Source organism: Arvicanthis niloticus, chromosome 10 (assembly GCF_011762505.2).
Source record: "Arvicanthis niloticus isolate mArvNil1 chromosome 10, mArvNil1.pat.X, whole genome shotgun sequence".
In the NCBI taxonomy this organism is placed as follows: Eukaryota; Metazoa; Chordata; class Mammalia; order Rodentia; family Muridae; genus Arvicanthis; species Arvicanthis niloticus.
In genome coordinates, this window is record NC_047667.1 from 27,936,894 (window position 1) to 27,957,259 (window position 20,366).

At 40.9% G+C, this 20,366-nt stretch overlaps 1 protein-coding gene across 3 annotated transcripts in view; it reads left to right on the forward strand.

Annotated features, from left to right (window-relative positions):
* The first annotated feature begins 901 nt into the window (after positions 1-901).
* The window catches only part of Dennd1b (DENN domain containing 1B), a 191,756-nt gene continuing 172,291 nt past the window's right edge, over positions 902-20,366 (forward strand). Inside the window, exons 1-2 of one of the 3 annotated variants that reach the window (XM_034513152.2) lie at positions 902-1,070; positions 3,342-3,406. In XM_034513152.2, the coding sequence (XP_034369043.1) occupies positions 1,054-1,070; positions 3,342-3,406 (82 nt within the window). In that variant the 5' untranslated portion in view covers positions 902-1,053. The remainder of the gene's footprint in view (positions 1,071-3,341; positions 3,407-20,366) is intronic. The other 2 variants (XM_034513153.2, XM_076941283.1) reach the window with 2 other exon arrangements.

Genomic DNA, 20,366 nt, shown 5'->3' on the forward strand with positions numbered 1-20,366 from the left:
AATGCTAGCTGGGAGAAAGCCTTCCCCAGTCCCTAGGGAGTCTGTGTGACTCTACAGTCCTGGACAATGTTTTGAATGTCTACCATAAATCTTTCTAAATGTCTTCTTAATAGATCTCGAATTTGAGACAGCAGCAGACAAGGCCATCAGAAGCCACAGTAAGAATCAGGAACAGCCGAGCTTGATTAGATTCCAACTTGGCCACTGCCCACGGCTTCCTTATCTCAGATCCAGACTCTTGCTCTGGATTAAGGTACCCGTAGCTCAGGTGTTGAAAATACCGAGCCAGTGTTTATCACTGCTTACAGAAATGTATGCTGGCATGCTCCGGAGTTCTGGAAATCAGGTTCCACCGCCTCCATCCTTCTTGGTGCCCTCTCAGCTGCCCGTTTGAACGACATTCTAGGGGGGCTGCCACTGTGTGTTTAAAAGTTAAGTCCCTGGCTGTGCGTCAGTGTCTGCGGCAGGAATGTGTTTTCCATATGTGCAGACAACTGGAGCCTATCCTTGAGCTGTTTGGCAGAGCCGTTTAGCAGGTGCATAAGTCTGAACATTCCTGAATCAGGAGGGGGCGGCTCTGGGTTTCAGAGAGCACTACCCAAGCCAGGGGCAGGAGTGGGGCGGAGGCCGGAGCATCCACTTCTTGAGCTCCCAATTTGCAATGAATGGGAGTCGTGATGTGGGAACCCCGGGGCAGAAGTGCTTTCCCAGGACGGGGACAGCAGGAGCCGGTGCCCAGGACAGCAGGAGGGCAGGTCCTGCCCGAGGTCCGCGCGGCCAGGTGCAGCCGCAGGGCGCGTCCCCGTGCGCCCCCTCCCCCTCCCGGCGACTTCCTGGTTCGCGGAAGGTGGCGGAGCCGCCGCCGGCCGGGTCGCGGGAACCGAGAGGCGGGGGCGGGGGCTGGAGCTGGGGCTGGGGCGGCGTCGCCGCGGTGCTGTCCCCGCGAGGCCGCGGAGGGCGCCGTGGGCCGGCCGCGGCTCTGAGCAGCGCGTCCCGGACGGCGTGCGGGCGTGCGGGCGCGGGGCGACGGCGGCCCCGCAGCGACATGTGACCATGGACCGCAGGACCAGGTGAGCGGCGGCGGGGCCAGGCCTCCGCGGCCCCGGGTGCGGCCTGCCCGGTACGGCCCGCTGCGCGGCGGTCGGCGCTAGGCCGCAAAGCCTGCCCGCCCGGTGACCCGGCTTCCCCGGGCCCGGTCGGCAGTGCGCCGCGGCGGGCGGGCGGACGGGCAGGCGGGAGGGCGGCTCTGTGAGCGGTGGTTAGGGAACCGCTCTCCCGGCGGCGTTAGGATCGCCGTTGCTCCCTTTAGGGTGATTTTCCAGGGTGGTCCGAGTTGCTTTCTGACTCTTTTCCCTTCGTTTAAAATGAAAGCGGTGTTTGTTTATGCAGCCGCTGTGTGTGTGCGGCTAGCAGAGTGGTATGAGCCCTAAGGTGGCTTTTCACCATTGGCCATTTTACTTATAGGGAGTAGGTAAAAAGCACTTTGAATAACGGTGGCGGCTCTGCTTGGAGGTGTCTTAGAGATGGGCATTTGCTGCTTTTTTTCCTCTAGAAACTTTACTTTGGGAAGAAATCTCGTCTTCTTTGACCGCCCCCTCCCTTTCTGTTCTACCTCTCAGTGTATTAGAGCCACGGTGAAAGGCCCTGTAGATTGCAGAGAAGTATAAATCGAACCCCTATATATTTTATCTACCTCAGACACATCTTAACTATCTTACGAAAATAGAAATGTCACACATTTTTGAATATTTCCTTTAATGTTTGACACCATAGAGGGCAGGATGACTTAAAAAAAAACTTACTCTTTGGACAATTAATTGCTATGAGGGAACTAAGAAAAAAAAGATTGTTGGAGCCCATTTTATGCTCATGAAATAAGTTAATAGCGGGTGGGGTGAGGAAGCGGAGAAGTGGATATTTATAAATTAATTTGTATGGCTTGTCTTTCTTCCCAGTTCTAAAAAATGTCATGTAATATACTATATTATATTACATGTAACATATATACGCAAATATTTAAAATCAATGTTTGTTTAGTAGTGAGAGGTAGCATTAATCTCTTAAAGAAAGTATGTATTAAAAAAGCCAGTATGCAAAGGCACTAGTCTTAACAGAAGTAATTGAAATATACATCATCACTTTTTGCATTGTGATGTCTTTTCCTTTAACAGTTCCCTCTGCCTCTCCCTCCCATTATGGTCAAACCCAAAGCTTCAAGCACTCTAGGGCAGATACCTGTGTACTGGTGAGCTACATCCCCAGACTTAATCTTATACCTTCTGATGGAAAGAAACATTACAGTACCAAATTTTTGTTTGCTTTAAGCATCTCAGTATATTTCAGTCTGCCTTTTGAAATGTAGCAAATAAATAAATTAAGCATGTAGTATAAGAAATTAGGAAAAAAAAAAATAACCCAAAACCAGTACTTCTAAAGGAAGTGAAACAAACTTTCTGTTCTCTGTGGGGGATTTAATGAGTAGGCCAAATAGCCAAATTCCTTAAAAATAATTGGTATAAAGAAAATAATTTTTGTTAGGTTTTGTTACTTTGGAGTGTGTGACCAATTCTCTACTTTGAACATGCTTGAGTGCAATAAAGAACGTCTTAGGAAGGCCTTCGCAAACTATGCTAACTATGGAGCACTTTTCTGTGAGTCTGGAATGCAGCAGGAGTCAAGTTTTCATCCTCTGTGTTATGGCAAGTTCTTTGGAGAAAGCAGGACAGCCTGTGTTAGATCTGTGACATCGTGAGAAGATGCTTAAGGGTATACTGGTGTTTTTAGTTATGATTCAATCGGGTGAACATACTCCTCTACAACCTTCTTTCCCATATTGATTTGCTGTTACTCTGTGAGGTGGGCAGGGTGCCTTATAGGTGAGAAAGCATTCTTACATCTGACACACTTTGCCCCCTGATTCAGAACTCCAAAGTCTGAGCTATTAACTCTTATCAAACTGATAAAACATTCTTGTTTATATTTCCGCTACCTAGTCAGGGAGTATCACAGAGTATGCTGAGGCAGGAACAGGATTAGATTTCAAGGTGGTGGTACACCCGGGAGGCAGAGGCAGGCAGATCTCTGAGTTTGAGGCCAGCCTGGTCTACAGAGTGAGTTTCAGGACAACAAAGGCTACACAGAGAAACCCTGTCCTGAATAACAAACAAACAAACAAAGTCAGTAAATTATAGGGGTGGAGTTTTTAGCACAAACAGGCTCTGGGTTCAATCTTTAGCACTACAAAAACCCCTACACATATGGAAACATCCTTGTATAGAAGCTTTATAGATAATGGCTATTTTCTGTGCAAAGTAAATATAATAAGATTCTTTTTATTTTAGGGAAAATCCAGAAAGAACTTTTGACTTGGTATTGAAAGTGAAGTGCCATGCCTCTGAGAATGAAGGTATGTGTGTTCCTTTACTCCTAATGTAATCGGGTGTGTCAAAACAAGTGTTAATACTTCGTTCTGCTAGAGCACGATAGTATCAGGAACCTGATAGTGCCAGATGTCTAGTCCAGTATCTCAAATTGCTAGTAATAAAATAGATGCTAGGTCTTTGCTTTGGGGTTGTAGAAATCACGGATGTTATCTGTGCAACTTGGATTTCAACTTACAGCTCAGTTTTATTCCCTGTTGACAAAACTGCCCTTGTTCATGGTGAGAAGGCATGCCTTTTCATTCCCTTTCATCTGTATTTGAAACGTCAGCACCATTAAACAGAAGATAACGCAAATTCTCCTGCTAGTACCAAAGGGACCTTCACCAGTCCCTTCTGCTGTTTCTGGAGTGCAGTATGTAGACTGAGTATCCCCTTTGGTCGGGTTTATTCCAGTTGCACAGCACTTGGGGAGGTAAACATGGGTGGCATAACTTGGGAGGTTTTCATGGTCAGACCTATACAATTTTATGGAAAAGCCAATAGTTACTTTTAAAAGTATTGTGACTTTTGTCTAGTTTTCATCACTTGCTATAGTGTCTCTGTGTTTGGGACTGGCATATCAAAGTCGAAGGCATCTCCTTTCGCTTATTTTGTGCATGGTATGTCTTCATGGCTGTTTATAGCACATGGTTCATTAGCAAGATACTTAGCTCTGAATGGCAAGGCCATTAAGTGTGGAGTTTTGTGGAAATCAGTTAGCCATCCTGAAACCTGGGAGGAAAGTTTCTGAAACTCTTTAGTCGTGAGACTAGTCAGCAATTACATACTCTTAAGTAATTTGGCTCTGCATACCTTAAAATAGAGGAGCCCAGCCCAACCCAGCTGTGGTGAAATAGGCTTGGCTAATTTTAGGTAGGAAATCACACACATTCTTGGCTCCAGAATGTCCGTGTGCTTCATTTCTGGTCTGCTGGAACTGCAGCTCTGATCAGGTTTGCCAGCTAGCAAGGACGCCTAAGGTTCTAAGGAGCCTCTTCCAATTAGAGAAATATCTTCGTTGTCCTCTGCGTGGGAGAGTTTGTTCACATGTGTTCTCCCCAAGCACAGCTATATCCTCTGTACACGTGTGTATTAGTGTTTCAAACCCTACTTAAATTTATAGTGTATTTATGGTTTGAGTTAGCCTTAAAAGAACTACCATGCTATTAACCTCAGGAGTATGGAGCAGTGCTCACCTGTTATCCAACAGGAATGGTTCTTTTGGGAATGATGGGCGCTTTCTCATTGTAAGTGTGTGTTCTCCAGGTCACAAAGCGGTCTTATGAAAGTATGAAACTGCTTCATATAACAACTGGTTTGCTCATGTGTTAAGGAATCCTCGACCTCCGTGTAAGGGCTCCGTGGTTTTGTTCCTGCTTCCTCCCTTCGCTCCTCCTGCTTTTTATGACTGGTTATTCCAGTGTACAGCTGTTACTAACTTCTTTTATTGCCATCTCGCCTCGTGGCTGCTGTAAAGTCAGTGCTTTCCAGAGACATCTTCATTTGTATTTTAGCAGTTTATATGGTCTGGTGAAGTTGAACATATCATAAATGGACAAGATAAACAATTTTAGCTTCTCCTCAAGCTGATCAGTCCATTCTTTGTGTCTGTGATGTGTGTGATTGTGTCTGTTCCTGTGTGTGAGTGCTAGCACACACTTGCCATAGTGCATGTGTAGAGATCAGAAGACAATTTCAAGTCTTGGCCCTTACCGTCTACCTTGTTTGTGATGCGGTCTCTGTTGTTTACAGCTATTGTGTATACCACCAGGCTAGCTGCCCTTGAGTTCCCGGGTGGGCTTGGGGAGGTTGTCTGTCTCTACCTCCTGTGTCCTCCTGGAGCTGGGATTACATATGCGTACTACCTCACTAGAGTTATGGGTATCCAAACTTAGGGCTTAACATATGGGAGGCAAGGTTTTTACCCAGCGATCCATCTTCCTAGCTCAGAGAATAGTCAGGACTACCTCAACTTGGACATTGTTAGAGATTGAACTTAGTACTGTGTGCTCATTCTGTGAAAGTCGGGACCACTGAGTTGGAGCCTCTGCTCCCAGTCCATTCCAGCTTTCTACTCGACCGACCGCAGTTTCTAAAGGTTTAAAATGTTTTTTCCTTTTTTTTTTTCTTTTTTTCTGATACTGTTTCTCACTATCTCACTACTATAGCTCAGGCTGGCCTCAAACTTGGAATCTTTGTACTTTAGCTTCTTGAGTGCTGGTATTGGGTGTGCCGCTACACCTGGCTTAAAGACTTCCTTTAAAGCTACATTCAACCACATCAAAACATCGCCTTTTCCTTCTTCATTGATGCTTTAAATCATATAAACATAATGAATATTTTAGGTTCTATGAAGCTATAATCTTTTATGTCCTAAAAAGTCATGGTGCTTATAACTAAGTGGACTCTAGACATATAACTTTCTGCCAAATTGAGAGACTGCTGTGTCTATAATCTCTTATTAATTACCTTTTTTATTGGTAAACATATAAAGGGAAATATGTGGAAATTCTTTGGAAAGTATTAGAATATTTCTTTTTTAACTGTCAATACTTGTCTGTTTTAACAAGACCTTGGGCTGTATTTTGGCCTGTTTGGAGGTGTGTTCTATCATTATGATTGACTTGGAGATTAAGCCATTTAAATTAGGATGCTTTTACACATGGCCCTGCGACTACAGGCACTTGACAGCCTGTATAAGAGGAATGCCATTGGATGAGTCATGAGCTCTTATGAAGTTACAGGTCCTATCATTTGAGGGCTTAGCTATCTTGTGGTTTCTAGATGACTATCAGCAGATCTTGGAAGCCTGCTCTTTTGAATATGACTGCAGGTGGAGTGGGAGGGAACTTTGGCTTTTATGACTCTTTAGAGCCAGAATTTTTCTTTGCTAAAATCCCTCAGAAACTGTCTTGTTGAACCTCAGTGGCCAGAGTTGCCATGGCTGTGACCATTGCTTAGGAGGACATCACTGACCCTGTAGGGATGGCAGACTGTGGTCAGGGTCATTGTGATTAGCCTGCTAATTATTTGCAAGGAGTAGATATTAGGAGACTAGCTGAAGTATTCTTTGTAAAGGGTTGTTGAGATCATCACTTTGTTCTTTTGGTGGCTTATTTCATCAAATAGAAAATGTCATTCACATTCATTTTTTCCATCATATATATGGTTAGAAATAAAATTTAAAAATAAGTTTTATTTTTCTTCATGTGAATGTATGTGTGCACATATTGGTGCCTATAGAAGTCAGAAGAAGGTTGGGTATCTCCTGGAGCTGGCGTTACAGGTGATTGTGAGCCACCTGGCCTGGGTACTTGACCAGGTACTTGACAGGACTTGAGTCCTGGAAGAGTGGCAAATGCTCTTAGTTGGGGACTCATTTCTCCAGTTTCCAGAGATAAGTTATTACCTATTTTGGTTCATTTGGACTTACTAGTTGGTGAAGTATAGCTTGACATATCGTTTCTTCATCTAGTCAATTGCTGTTTGTACTTGTTTCAAGGCATTTTATTATTATTTCTGAACACAACACATTTTAGAGTACTGCAAAATAAGTTAGTTTTATTTGGAGGCCCTACAGATTTGACGATTGCTCTGAGAGGGATCGCTGATGGCTCTCTGTCCCGTCTCCAGTTAACAGAGCTGTTTCTGGTAACGTCTTCATGCTGCCTTTGGACTCTTTTTTTTAAATGGAGACTTTCCTGGCAAGACAGTCGTCCAGTAGCTTGTATTCCAGAGCGCGGTGCCACAGCTTAGATCTTAATGCTGTTCTTGGTGGCTCTCCAAGCTCACTGCCTTTGCCGCTTGCCCACTTTCCCACAGAGGCAGGAGAGTAGAGAGAGCAGAGACAGCCTTGCTGGAGTTCTAAGAACAAAACTTCTGCTGCTCTGCTTGTAGTGCTTTCTCCAAAGAGACTGGACATTTCACAGAAATGAAAACTAACGCTTCCTCAGTCAAAGATGCCTTCTTCTTTTTCGGCTTCAGGAGTCTGCGCTCTGTGTTGTGTCCTTACACCCTCGATGCTGACTGACTGTAAGGAGCAGCAGCAACAGCAGCAGCTATTATTTACGGACTGTTTACTTGACGCCAAGCACAAGTCTGTAGATTAAAAAAAAAGTACTAGGTATGTTTAGCACTTAAGTCTTACAAAAATCTTATGAGACAGGAAGTGCCATTTTTATGAAGAAATTAAAAGCCCAGGGAAATTAAGAAATTTGCCTAAAGAAGTGTCTCCATGTTCTGAGTTTAATCATTGCTGTGGCCTGTTTTTATAACGTGAGGGCACAGAGTATTAATGATGTGTACTATAGATCATTTAAAACTCCAGTACTGTGTGTTTTCTGAAATTAGTAAATTAATTATAATTCCTCTTAAAGCAATTACTAAACTTTTCCTTGTATAATTCTTTTTATAGACTAAGGAGATTAGGCCCCCTCTCTTCATTTATAAGGCTTATGTCTTCAAATGAAATGCCTTCGATCTAACACTTCTAGTTATTAGCAATTTCAAACATCCTTAGCAAACTTTGCTTATTTTATTCCTGTATTATTATCTGGATTATTTCTCTGAGGATCAAGTCCCTTAGCTACAGGGTTTTTATCTTATTTTACTTTGATAAGATCATCCAACTTGGTATTGAGTATCTACTTTTTAAATCTCTAACTCATGTTAGTAGTTGAACAGCATTCATTTTCTTAAATCAGAATCTTCAGTTGAATAATTTTTAGTTCCCCCCATACCTTGTATAAGAAGGCATTTATTAACCTGCATTTCACTATTTTTTTTCCTTGACAGTGTGATGATATAGTTTGCTGGATATAGCATTTTGAGACTTACTGTTTTCGTAAAGAGTTTAATATAGTCATGTATAGCTATAGAGGTAGCTTGATTAAGTGTCTGTTTACCTTCTAGTAAATTCTTCATGAGCCACCTTAGTTATTTTTTTAAAGAGAAAGCTCACCACAGAATCTGTTCATTCTTGGTGAACACAGAATGAAAAAGTGTATTGGTTGGATGTAGGTTAGTGCTGGCCATTGGACAAGCAGGTGCTGATTCATTAATTCAGAGAGCTGCTTGCAGAAGTTGTTTTAAACACAATTGTGCTGGTAGAGCAATTTTAAACGCAAACTAGCATGAGAGTAGCAGGAACACTAGTGAATGAAGGAAGAAAGAAAGAAATGAAAGGAAACAAAAATGATTGCTCTTGGGTGTCAGCACCAAAAAAAAAAAAAACTTTGTTGGGGGCCGACTTTTAGCAGAAAGCGGCTATCAGCTTTGCAGCCATCTTGAGCCATATACCCTGACATGAGACTTGTATTACAATAGCCTACAACAGCTGAGCACACTCTGATAACATCTTGCTTTGGATACCCAGGACTTTCCTTGGGTGTGTGAGATTAAAGGTGTGTGATTTAAGAGTGTGACCTAGAAATCAGATTTAGAGACAAGACCTAAGGGCATGATTAAAGGTGTAACTTAGAGGCATGGCTTAGAAGTGAGACATGTAAAGGGCAGAGGCAGACGGCAGAGAGATATACTCTTTAGGGAGACTCTTTTCTTTAGAGAGTACAGCTAGACTTGGGACTTGGACTAGGAAGAGAGACTGAAGAATAAACGGGACTGAATCACACTCTGTCTGGTCTCCATTCTTCGAGTCTGCCCTCACTCTCTCTCTTGCTGAACCCCGACCCCGGCAACTGGAGAGGCAGCTTGGGCCGGGATACAGTGACTGCCAAGCGCGGAGTGGAGAGGGCCTCAACATTTTGCTCGGGCCGCGACAAAACTTAAAAAAAGGAAAGGACCCATGGCTGCTCCTAGGTGTGGTGGGAGTAAATTTGTTGTAGATATGTGTGAGAGCATATTTGGAGTGTAGAGTAGGAGAGTCCAGGGCGTGATGACCAGACTGAGCTGTGACACGTGGGGAGAGGGGAACTAGCCCAGCAGCCAGGAGGCCCGAAGATACCAAGAGAGCAGGTATCCCAGATGGTTGCATTATATAGGGAAGAGCAGTCCCTCCTACCTACTGAAAAGTTCAGGGTCTGGGTAGGGTCTACCAGCCAGGAGGACCCTGTAACGGTAGAGACTGAGGAATGCAGGGGCAGTCTGGAGGCCAGCCTTCACTATGTTCCAGGTTTGAACCCTAACAGAAATATGTATGTCTATAAAGTGGTCATTGCAGTATCTCCTGCATTCTCACATTCTACTGTATAGTGAGACCGTATCTCAAAGTCACACACACACACACACACACACACACACACACACACACACACTCTATGAACATACTTTGATGTACCCTGTGCTTAAGTTTCTCATATCAAGTACTTATGTTTCCCTTCCTCTTCTCACATCACAAGAATCCAGTCAGCCCAGGAAGTAGAGTGCTAATGGGGAATGCCCACTCAAGTGCTTTAGGAGATTTGACGTTACTGACCATCATTGGAAATTCTGCAAGTCGGATGTACTTAGAATACCTGTCTTAGCATACCTGGTTTATGTTCATTAACATGTTCTGTGCAAGTGTCTTTCCATCTAGATGTAGTGGGACAGATGAGGGCAATCTGTACTGGAAATATATACTACTACTACATTGCTCAAGAAAATGAAACTCCTTCATTTCCCTGTAGATACTAACTGGGAAGAAAATTTACTGTGATTCTTTAGAACCATAGTCATGGTGTATGCCATTTTTTCCCCAGTAGCAAACAGTGAAGAGTATTCTTTTATGTTTGTGTGGGATGTTATGGTTTCTTCCTGGACTTGCTGCCCGTGAGACGTGCAGGATAAGCATCCAATTTTGGATGTGCTCCTTGTGACTTGGGGAGGGTTCAGTTGCATTTCACACTCCATGATCTGCTCTTAGTAGCTGCTTTAGTTGTTTTGTTGCTACTGTAATCTGAGATGACTCCTTGTCTTTAAATTTTGAAAGTCCCCACTAGGATGTGAGGCCCCAGACCCCCTACTAGTGTTCACTGTCCTGTGCTCTAGGGTTGAGGTCCTTGCCCAGCTGGTGCCGAGCAACCATTGTAGGCTTTTCCTTGAAATGCTTTTACTAGGTTTTCAAGGTGATAAGGTCTTAGAATACTTGTGACAATAGTCTGTACCTGGGAGATTTTTCTTATGTTTTCATGCTGTTTCCTGTCTTTCCTGTAAATATGTGTGTTTGATTTGTGAGTCTGAGAGACTATCTACTGTGGTATACATTTTAACACTTAAATACTTAAGATTCTTGTGTTGTAAGATTGAATTGATGTTTCAGGTAAAGTGGGACATTATTTGTATACAAATTCAGGATAAGTTGATTTATTTCAGATAGCAATTCATTTTATCTATAGAAGAATGTGTATTAGTTCTTATTTGTATAATACGCCAGCCAGTCATTGGCTTAGTGGAAAACTTGTCTCCAGTGGCCCTGGGTTGAGTTTTGAGAGGTTTTTGTTTCGGAGGCTCAGCAGTAAGTTCTTGGCTAGCACGGGCGGGCGAGGCCCTGGATGATATTAATGCTCAGGACAGGAGAATGAATCAGGGAACTTGCAGTTTTCTAGAGGGGAAGTTTGCTTTGTTGTTTTAACAGTTGTAAGCCTCTCTCTTCTTGTGGGGCTGTGGGGCAGTTACCTGCTGCCCAGGGCTGCGGCAGTCTCAAGTACTTTGTTATAAAATTACCCAGCTGCTCCCCCAACTCTTCAAATGACACATCAGGTGGGTGGGTGTTGTTTGAAGGACTGACATGAGTAAATTTACAGTGAGGTGTGAACAACTGATAGACAGCTCTCAAGGGAACATTGTAAATTTACAAAAAGCCTTGTAAACTCAGACTAATTAAAAAGATACAGTCTAGGACTGGAGATGTAGCTCAGTGGTAAGTACTTGACTAGTGTGTGCGATAGGTGGGTTAATCTCCAGCACAGCCAAACAATGACATAAAATAAAATGAAAAATAGGTGTGTGGTTTGTCATAAAGGAACATTCCAGTTGAGTCTTACTGTCTTTCTCCCAGCTTTATTAATGTTCAGTAATTTTTGAATTAATGGCTGTAAGAAGTATATTTAGAATATGTATGTATAAGTTCATTAAATTTTGTTATATGTAGAACATTCCCAGATAATAAAATAAAGCTGAAGCATCATAAAGACCCTTATGTTTTTATTTGCATGATTAGACTTCGAACTAGATGTTTTCTAGAAATACTGATAAAATCAATATTTGGCATTCATAATATGTCAGGAAATATACCAAGTGTCTATTATAGATACATTATTTTTACTATAATTATAGGAGGTAGAAACTTTTTTTTTTTTTTTTTTTTTTTTTTTGAGACAGGGTTTCTCTGTGTAGCACTGGCTGTCTTGGAACTCACTCTGTAGCCCATAGACCAGGCTGGCCTTGAACTCAGAAATCCGCCTGCCTCTTCCTCCCAAGTGCTGGGATTAAAAGTGTGAGCCACCACTGCCTGGCAGATCAAGACTATTCTTTTCAAGAAGATACATGGAGGCTAAGAAAGGTTAAATCATTTCCCCAGCATGCACAGCTTCAAGAGGTAGGACTGGGATTCGAACCTGAATCTGTGAGATGGAGCTGAAACTTGTAACCTTTAGGTTTCTCTTAAATCAGATCTTCAACACTAGTGAGATATTTTACAGTGATGTATATAAAGCCAGACATTTTGGAAAATCCTTAATTAATTTTAAGTTTGGCTGCAATTACATTATTATTTTATTTTAAAATGACATTTCTTTATCATTTAGAGTGCATATGGACATGCATGCTTACACTGTGGCATGGATGTGAAGAAGGTCAGAGGACAGTATGCAAGCACATACACTCACTGAGCCATCTCACTGTCCCAGGGTGATATTATGCTATTCCTATAAGCAAGGTTGTGGGAAGATGTGCCTAAGCGCCAAGCAAATGTTTAGTCTTCTCATTTCTTTCAGGGAGTCTTCCATGTGCCAGTTAGAGTCAGACACCGATAAAATGATGGCATTGTTGAATGGGGTGTGTCACTTTCCAATTGTCATAATGCAGTAAAGGCTGTGGTATGTAGCAGTAACATGTGAAGTCACTCACCCCCTCCATACTCTGTTTTGTGAGTCTAAGGACAGTGAAGCTGTGTTGAGACGGAGGGCGTGGTCACTAGACATTTCCCAGCCATCAGTTGGGTGCCAGGTGATTATCTTTTCCTCAAATGATTTTGAGTTTTCCTATTTAGACTCTTGTGAGTGATTCTGAGGAGATAGACTGCTTCTGGTGTTAACCCATCTAAGTAGTGGTTCTCAGCCTGTGGAGTGTAACTCCTTTGGGAGATTGAGTGACCCTTTCACAGGGGTCACATATCAGATATCCTGTATATCAGATATTTATATTACAATTCATAACAGCAGCAAAATTACAGTTAGGAAGTAGCAACGAAGTAATCTTATGGCTGAAGGTCACTACAAAATGAGAAACCCTATTAAAGGGTCGCAGCATTAAGAAGGTTGAAGACCACTGATCTAAAGTGAAACACCAAGTACTCCTTCCTGCTAGTGTAGTTCAACCTGCCCTGATGGTGCTACCGGCTCTTACAGGCTCCTCTGTGTGTACAATGAGTTGAATACTAGGAGGGCATCTGTTGAGCTGTCTCAGGAGTGTTATTATTTTAGTGTATGTTTTGTAGCAGTGCTGGGGTTGAGCCCTACACTGAGCCACATCCCCAGCCTCTGGGCTCCTAAAGACATGGACATCCTCAGCTGGGATTGAGGAGTTACTGCTGGTTGCTCATCAAACTTGGTTTCTTTAAAAACACATAGTTTTGGGAAATGAAGTTACAGGATTTAAAAACAATACAAACAAGTTTATGAATAATATAGGTCACTGACATCCTGAGTGTTGTCCACTAGATTTTCAGCAGTTGAAATCAAGTGCCTATCTCAGTTGAAACCTTGAGAAGGTGTGTATGTATACGAATGGTGTTCAGAATTACTTGGCAAATTATCTTGTGTTATTAAAGTGAAATTAGAATAGAATTGTCTTGTACTCCTCAAGTCTAGTGGGGATTTTGAAATATGTTAGAAAATGTCAATGTAAAAAACTGAAAGATTGCAGATTTTTATCATCACATCAAATGGGTGCTCCATTTAAGACATTTTAAAAGTAGAACTGTTGATAAACCACAGACTGTGACTTGGTAGGCAGAAATGATAAAGATCAGACAAGGCCCTTCCTCTTTCAGTTCCTTCTTATTTGTCATTTGAACATGTAAAAAAAAAAAAAAAAAGCAGATAGCTATTGGTGTAGTATATTCAATGGTCATCTGTTAAATGTGTAAGCTTCCAGTAATGACTCATTTCAGAAGTAGATATTTCTGGGGTTGGTAGAAGAAACACAGTCATATAGGGGTGTGTTTGGTCATCACATTTACAAGTAATTACAGTCAGGCAGGCTTAAAACTTTGTTCTCTGAGCAGCTTTAAAACATAGCTGACTGCTATTGTTTTATATGTGTCCTAGGCACTAACATTAGTTAGACTTAGACTCCACCAATTCAGGTGTGTGTGTGTGTGTGCTTATAAAGATTTATTATTTCTAACTATGTGTGTGTGTGTGCTTGTGTATGGGTGTGTGCAAGAATGCAGGTGCCTGAGGGTGCACTTCATGGGAGTACTGGGACCTGAACTCTAGTCCTAGGCAGTAGTGCTTAACCACTTAGCAGTCTGCCCAGCCCCATAGGTGTGATTTAATGCTTAGGAACAGCACATATCTTTAGGGTCTATGGATTCTTGCTCCTGAGATAATTAATATGCATAAAATGCTTTAGAAAGGAATTAGAAACAGTTCTTGTTAGAGTCCAAGTATTTCAGGTCCCAATTATGGAACAGGGAATTGTGTAATTATTTTGGGATTGTTTTTAAAGATCTTGAGTAACTTAATTATTTTCTATAAGTCAAATAGTATTTCTGTAATAGTTGTAAAGCAACTAATGGACTTAATTTATTTGGATTAGTGACGATTACCACTTTTACTATATATCTATTATGTTATATACATATACATACACATATATAAATTTTATTACCACAGAGGACTTAAACACTAAGTTTAGGGGGCCTTATTGTTTTGCTGTCGTGTGTGGCTTCATGATGAAGACCTGCAGTGCAATCTTGACAGTAAGGGGCAGCACTTTTATCAAGATTATATGTTTACTGTGAACAAATCCAGATGTGTTGATGAAGAAATGTAGGCTGAGAATTGGTAGGAAAAATTATACCATTCTAATGTTTAATGGCAATTATAGTATTTGTAGTGACATGGAATGCTTATCCTAATAATAGTAATGTTAACATTCATTACTTGTTTGGACACAGGATTTAAATATGTAAGTATTTGTCTGATTTCAGACTCATAGTTAAAGACATAGTTACATCCATAGTTCTGCATACGGTGTATCATTTTGCTGGGTCTGGTCTGTGAGGCAGGTGTGGCTGTCCTTTGCAGCTTCCATGACTGATAATGACTGCACTACTGACTAGGAGCATGGCATTGGCCAAGTCCTTTGACTTGTATTGCTTTCATTTTTGTATTTGTAAAACGTTTGCATGGCATATTCAGTTTTTATGAGACCCAAGGACATAGTTGTGGAGAAAAGTTTTGTAAATTGTGCTTTTAAATGTTATGGAAAGAGAAATGTTTATTTGGTTTCTAAGCTCTGTGGTGACTGTGTTAAGATTTTAATCACTTGAATAAGAACTGTCAACCTGGAAGAAGGGTCAGCTTAATGGAAGTGACTGGCTTCTTCTACCTTCCCTGTTTAGTGTTGTAGAAGCATTAGGAGCAGGCTGGTGAAGGCTCTGAGATATTCTGAGCTCAGAAGTAAGTTTCATGCTACAAGGGAAATTTGGCAAAGAAGTCTGCATCATCATAATGTTAGTACCAGTTAAACTTGCCTGTCTTTCAGGTGAGACAAGGAAGACATTAGATGTGGCTCTGTTCTTCTTCCCTTCTCCTCCCCTTCTGTTCCTTCCTCTCCTCTCTTTCCCCTCATCCTCATTTTCTAGCACTGGGGATGTGGTCCTTGGCCTTGTGCTTGCTAGGGACATGTCTTGCCACTGCTATAACCTCCATCAGGATATACATTTCTTGTTCCTCTTCACTTCAAAAATTTTTCATGGGTGCAAATCCTAGTAAGATGAGAGTTCCTTATGTTTGCAAGTTTTCAAACTTCTAAGAATTAACACTGAGAAGCTAAAAAGTTGTTATGAGTGCTGTTGAGATTGAAGACATTACACAAGTATAGGAGTTCTCAGAGGGTATCACTTGAGGGATCTGAGGTAATCAGCTAAGTTCTATAAAAATCGATACTAACAAGAGGTTGTGAAATTTTTGGAAGGATGCTTTGCATTTCAAAATTTGGAATATTTTTTGTGTCTGTATAAACTTTACTTATATATAAAATAATTGAGTATCATTTTAGATTTTCAATATATACATTATATTTGTATATATATATATACATATACATACATACATGTAATATGTATATTCATACGTACATGTGCAGGATCTGGGATGGAACCAAAATTTAAGATAAGATTCAATTTATTTATAGCTGAAGTTAATTTATAATAAATTATATATATGTATAAATATAAATGATTAAAGGTATATATACATATATATGTCTGTACACCACACACACACACACACACACACACACACACACACACAAACTAACTAGTTTATACCTTTTGAGGTTTTTTATTTTTTATTTTCTTTTCCATTCCAGCATTTTATTTTCCATTTTCATTTACAAGAAATAGAATTTATTTGATATTTAACTACTATTATTATTTTAAAATTTTTATTTATTTATTTATTAAATGTTAATCAAAGGCTTTATAAGTTTGGTAATGCTCAAAAACAAGATGCCCATAAAATCAGAAGTGTAACCCAATATCCAACCTAGATATACCAACTATTTTTGAGTGGCGGAGACACGCAAACATCCGATCCCATGTTCCCCTCTCTCTCTCGCCTCCTAGCTCCTCCTCTCCTCCTCCTCTCCTCCTCCTCTCCTCCCCTTCCTCCTCTCCTTACTCTTCCTACATTAGCTCCTCCTACATATCACCCTTCTTGTTAAAATACAACTTTTCTCTCAAAATACAATTAGAACATAACTATGCCAATTTGTACCAGTAAAGTACAAGATAGACCTAGTACCCGGTCCATCATTTTGTTGACTAATCAGAACCTCTGTCATCTCTCCTAACTAAAAGATTTAGTTCTGAACCTGGCTTTTTTTCTTGGTTTAGAATGAATGTCAGGTGAAAACCATCCCCTCGAATCTTTTCTCTCAAAGTAAATAGCCAGGATTGGCTATGCAACTATAAGTCTTCAACCCCGTCAGAAATCCAGAATGGCTCAGTTAACTGAAATTATGGGAAGCACAAAGCATAGCTTCTAAAACTTAGCCAATTTATAGAGACCACTGAACATCTGGACAGTCCCTGTACTACAAAACATTGGAGCATCCGATCTTCAGCCTTCTGGCCCAGGATCATCTGACAGACCTAGTGATGCAGAATTATTAAGGGCTGATTACTCTGTCTTGGCAGATATAATCAGTCAACTATTCTACAAGTGTGTCCTTTTCTGGACAGTAATTTGTCTGTAGATGGCAAGAGGCAATTCTTGCCTAGTGGCTGTCTCACCACAACTGGAGTAACTCCAAAGATGCTCAATTTCCTCTTAGAATCCAATACAGGAAGCTGTCAGGAGCAGACAGGTCTCTAATCAAAATGAACATTAATACAGAAATGTTTGTAACATCATTTCTGTGGACTTCTGACATTTTGAAAACCAACTATCCATGTAAGGTAATCTGAATCTGGACTGTTGTCTGTTAACTCCTCTCAACTATTTCTAAATAAAATATAGAAAACACCCTAACAATAAACTCAGAACCATGAATTTGCTATAGGCCCTTAACTCCCAGGCTAACTATCTCACATCAGTTAAAAAACTTAAAGAAGAACTGGGCCTTGTATTCCTAAATGTGTTGTACAGGCACAATGCCTATGAGAGTAACAATATTCATCTCACTTTTATATCAATAAGAAGCTCGTATCAATGAAAACCTTAAATTTGAAATCAAAGTAAATTTTGTACCATTTAAGAAATTATAACTTCATCTTAATAACAATTACACAGATTTCTACCAATAGGTTATGGCTATGCAATAAATCCTAGCTAATCCTCCCTGTTCCACTAAAACCACTACTTTTCCCTAGAAAGACAGCCCAATATTAACCACCTCAGGTCCCCAAGCCCAGGGAATAGGGGTGCCGACTCTTCATTAACTTCTTCAAGCTGATTATGGGTGTTGAGATATTAGAAGAGGGGTTGGGGGAAGAGTAAATTGATAAGCCTCTGACACTGTGTGTTTACTGCATCAAGCTGGAATTCCAGGATATCAGAGTTTCAAGCAGGTTTGCTCAGCTTGCTTGATGAGTAGATACACCAAGGCTGTGTATTCTCCAATGTACAACTCTCAAAACAAATTTTAGTATCAAGATAATTGTTTGTTTGAATTCTGGAATCTAGTCTTCTGGTGGCCTGCCTCTGTCATGTCTAATTCATATAATTCTGGGAGTTTCAATGATGGTGTGCTCCCACCATCCTCCCATTCCTGCCTCCCTGCTCTTGCAATTCCCAAACACTAGGGAATCCAAACTTTCAGGCACCAAGGTCCTCCACTTCCACTGTTGCCTGACAAGGCCACCCTCAACTACCTATACAAGTGGAGCCAAGAGTCCCTTCCTTTGTGTTCTTGGGCTGGAGGTTTTAGAATGGCTACTCCAGCTTGTTTCTTGGGACCATTTGCTTGGAAAATTGTTTTCCAGCCTTTTACTCTAAGGTAGTCTGTCTTTGTCACTGAGGTGAGTTTCCTGTATGCAGCAAAATGCTGGGTCCTGTTTACGTGTCCAGTCCATTAGCCTATGTCTTTTTATTGGGGAATTGAGTCTATTGATGTTAAGAGATATTAAGGAAGTGATTGTTGCTTCCTGTTATTTTTGTTATTATAGGTGAAATTATCTTTGTGTGGCTATTTTCTTTTGGATTTGTTGGAAGAGGATTAGTTTCTTGCTCTTTCTAGGGTATAATTTCTCTCCTTGTATTGGAGCTTTTCCGCTATTATCCTTTGTAATGCTGGGTTTATGGAAAGATATTGTGTAAATTTGGTTTTGTCATGGAATATCTTGGTTTCTCCATCTATGGCAATTGAGAGTTTTGCTGGGTATAGTAGCCTGGGGTGGCATTTGTGTTCTTTTAGGGTTTGTATGACATCTGTCCAGGATCTTCTCACGTTTATAGTATCTGGTGAGAAGTATGGTGTAATTCTGATAGGTCTGCCTTTATATGTTACTTGGCCTTTTTCCCTTACTGCATTTAATATTATTTCTTTGTTTTGTGCATTTGGTGTTTTGATTATTATGTGGCGGGAGGTGTTTCTTTTCTGGTGTAGTCTATTTGTCATTCTATAGGCTTCTTGTATGCTCATAGGCATCTTGTTCTTTAGGTTAGGGAGGTTTTCTTCTATAATTTTGTTGAAGATATTTATTGGCCCTTTAATTTGGGAATCTTCACTCTCATCTATACCTATTATCCTTAGGTTTGGTCTTCTTATTGTGTCCTGGATTTCCTGGATGCTTTGTATTAAGTAAGAACTTTTTGCATTCTGCATTTTCTTTGGCAGTTGTGTCAATATTTTCTATGGCATCTTCTGCACCTGAGATTCTCTCTTCTATCTCTTGTATTCTGTTGGTGATGCTTGCATCTGTGACTCCTAATCTTTTTCCTAGGTTTTCTATATCCAGAGTGGTCTCCCATTGAGGTTTCTTTATTGTTTTTACTTCCATTTTTATGTCCTGGGTGGTTTTATTCAATTCCTTCACCTGTTTGGTTGTGTTCTCTTGTAATTCTTTAAGGGATTTTTGTGTTTCCTCTTTAAGGGCTTTTAACTGTTTAGCTGTGTTCTCAAATTCTTGAGAGTGTTATTTATATCCTTCTTAAAGCCCTCTATCATCATCATTAGAAGTGATTTTAAATCTGAATATTGCTTTCCTGGTGATATGGGGAATTCATGACTTTCTAGTGTGGGAGAACTAGATTCTAATGATGCCAAGTATCCTGTGTTGCTGATGCTTATGTTCTTGTGCTTGCCTTTTGCCATTTGGATCTCCTTAGTGCTACCTGCACTCACTGTCTCTGACTGGAACCTGTCTTTCCTATTATCTTGGTTGTTTCATAACTGTGTGGGGTGGGCGTTACTACTGGGGTTAGAGCTGGGGTCCAAGATCTGCTCAGTGCTCAAACACAGGCAGGAAGGAACCAGTGTTCCTGGCCAGGAGTGAATTCCTGGGTCCTAGTGGGTCCCAGGTATTCCCTGTTTGGGACGGGTATTGCTATCTCCGTATCTAAGGTACTGCCCAGGTTAGAGCCCCTGGAAGGCCTGTTTCCTCTGGGTTCTGTGAGATTGGGGGCAGAGCTGCCTCCTGGGATCTGCTCAGTGTTCAGGCATTACCTTTTGGTTTTTTGAGACAATGTCTCAGTCTATAGTGTGAGTTGGCATAGAACTCACTATTTAAATCAGGCTAGCATCAAACTTTTGGCAATCTTTTTGTGTTAGTACCCAAGTATTGGGATTACAGGCTTGAGAAGGTCAGATGTGGAACTTTCCATTTGTCATGTCATGCTGATGCTGATGGTGTCAGAGTTTTGAGGATTTATTCAGATTTTTGGATTAGAAATGTATCTGGAGTGCAGTTTATAATTAGAAAGACAGTAAATACAAGCCTATCCACTAATGATATCACTTTTACTTATCTGGATTTGTTTATAACTTTCTTGATTATGAAGTTTAATTGGGGTCGAGGAATTGTCTTTGGAGTAAGATTTTGTTAAATTATTG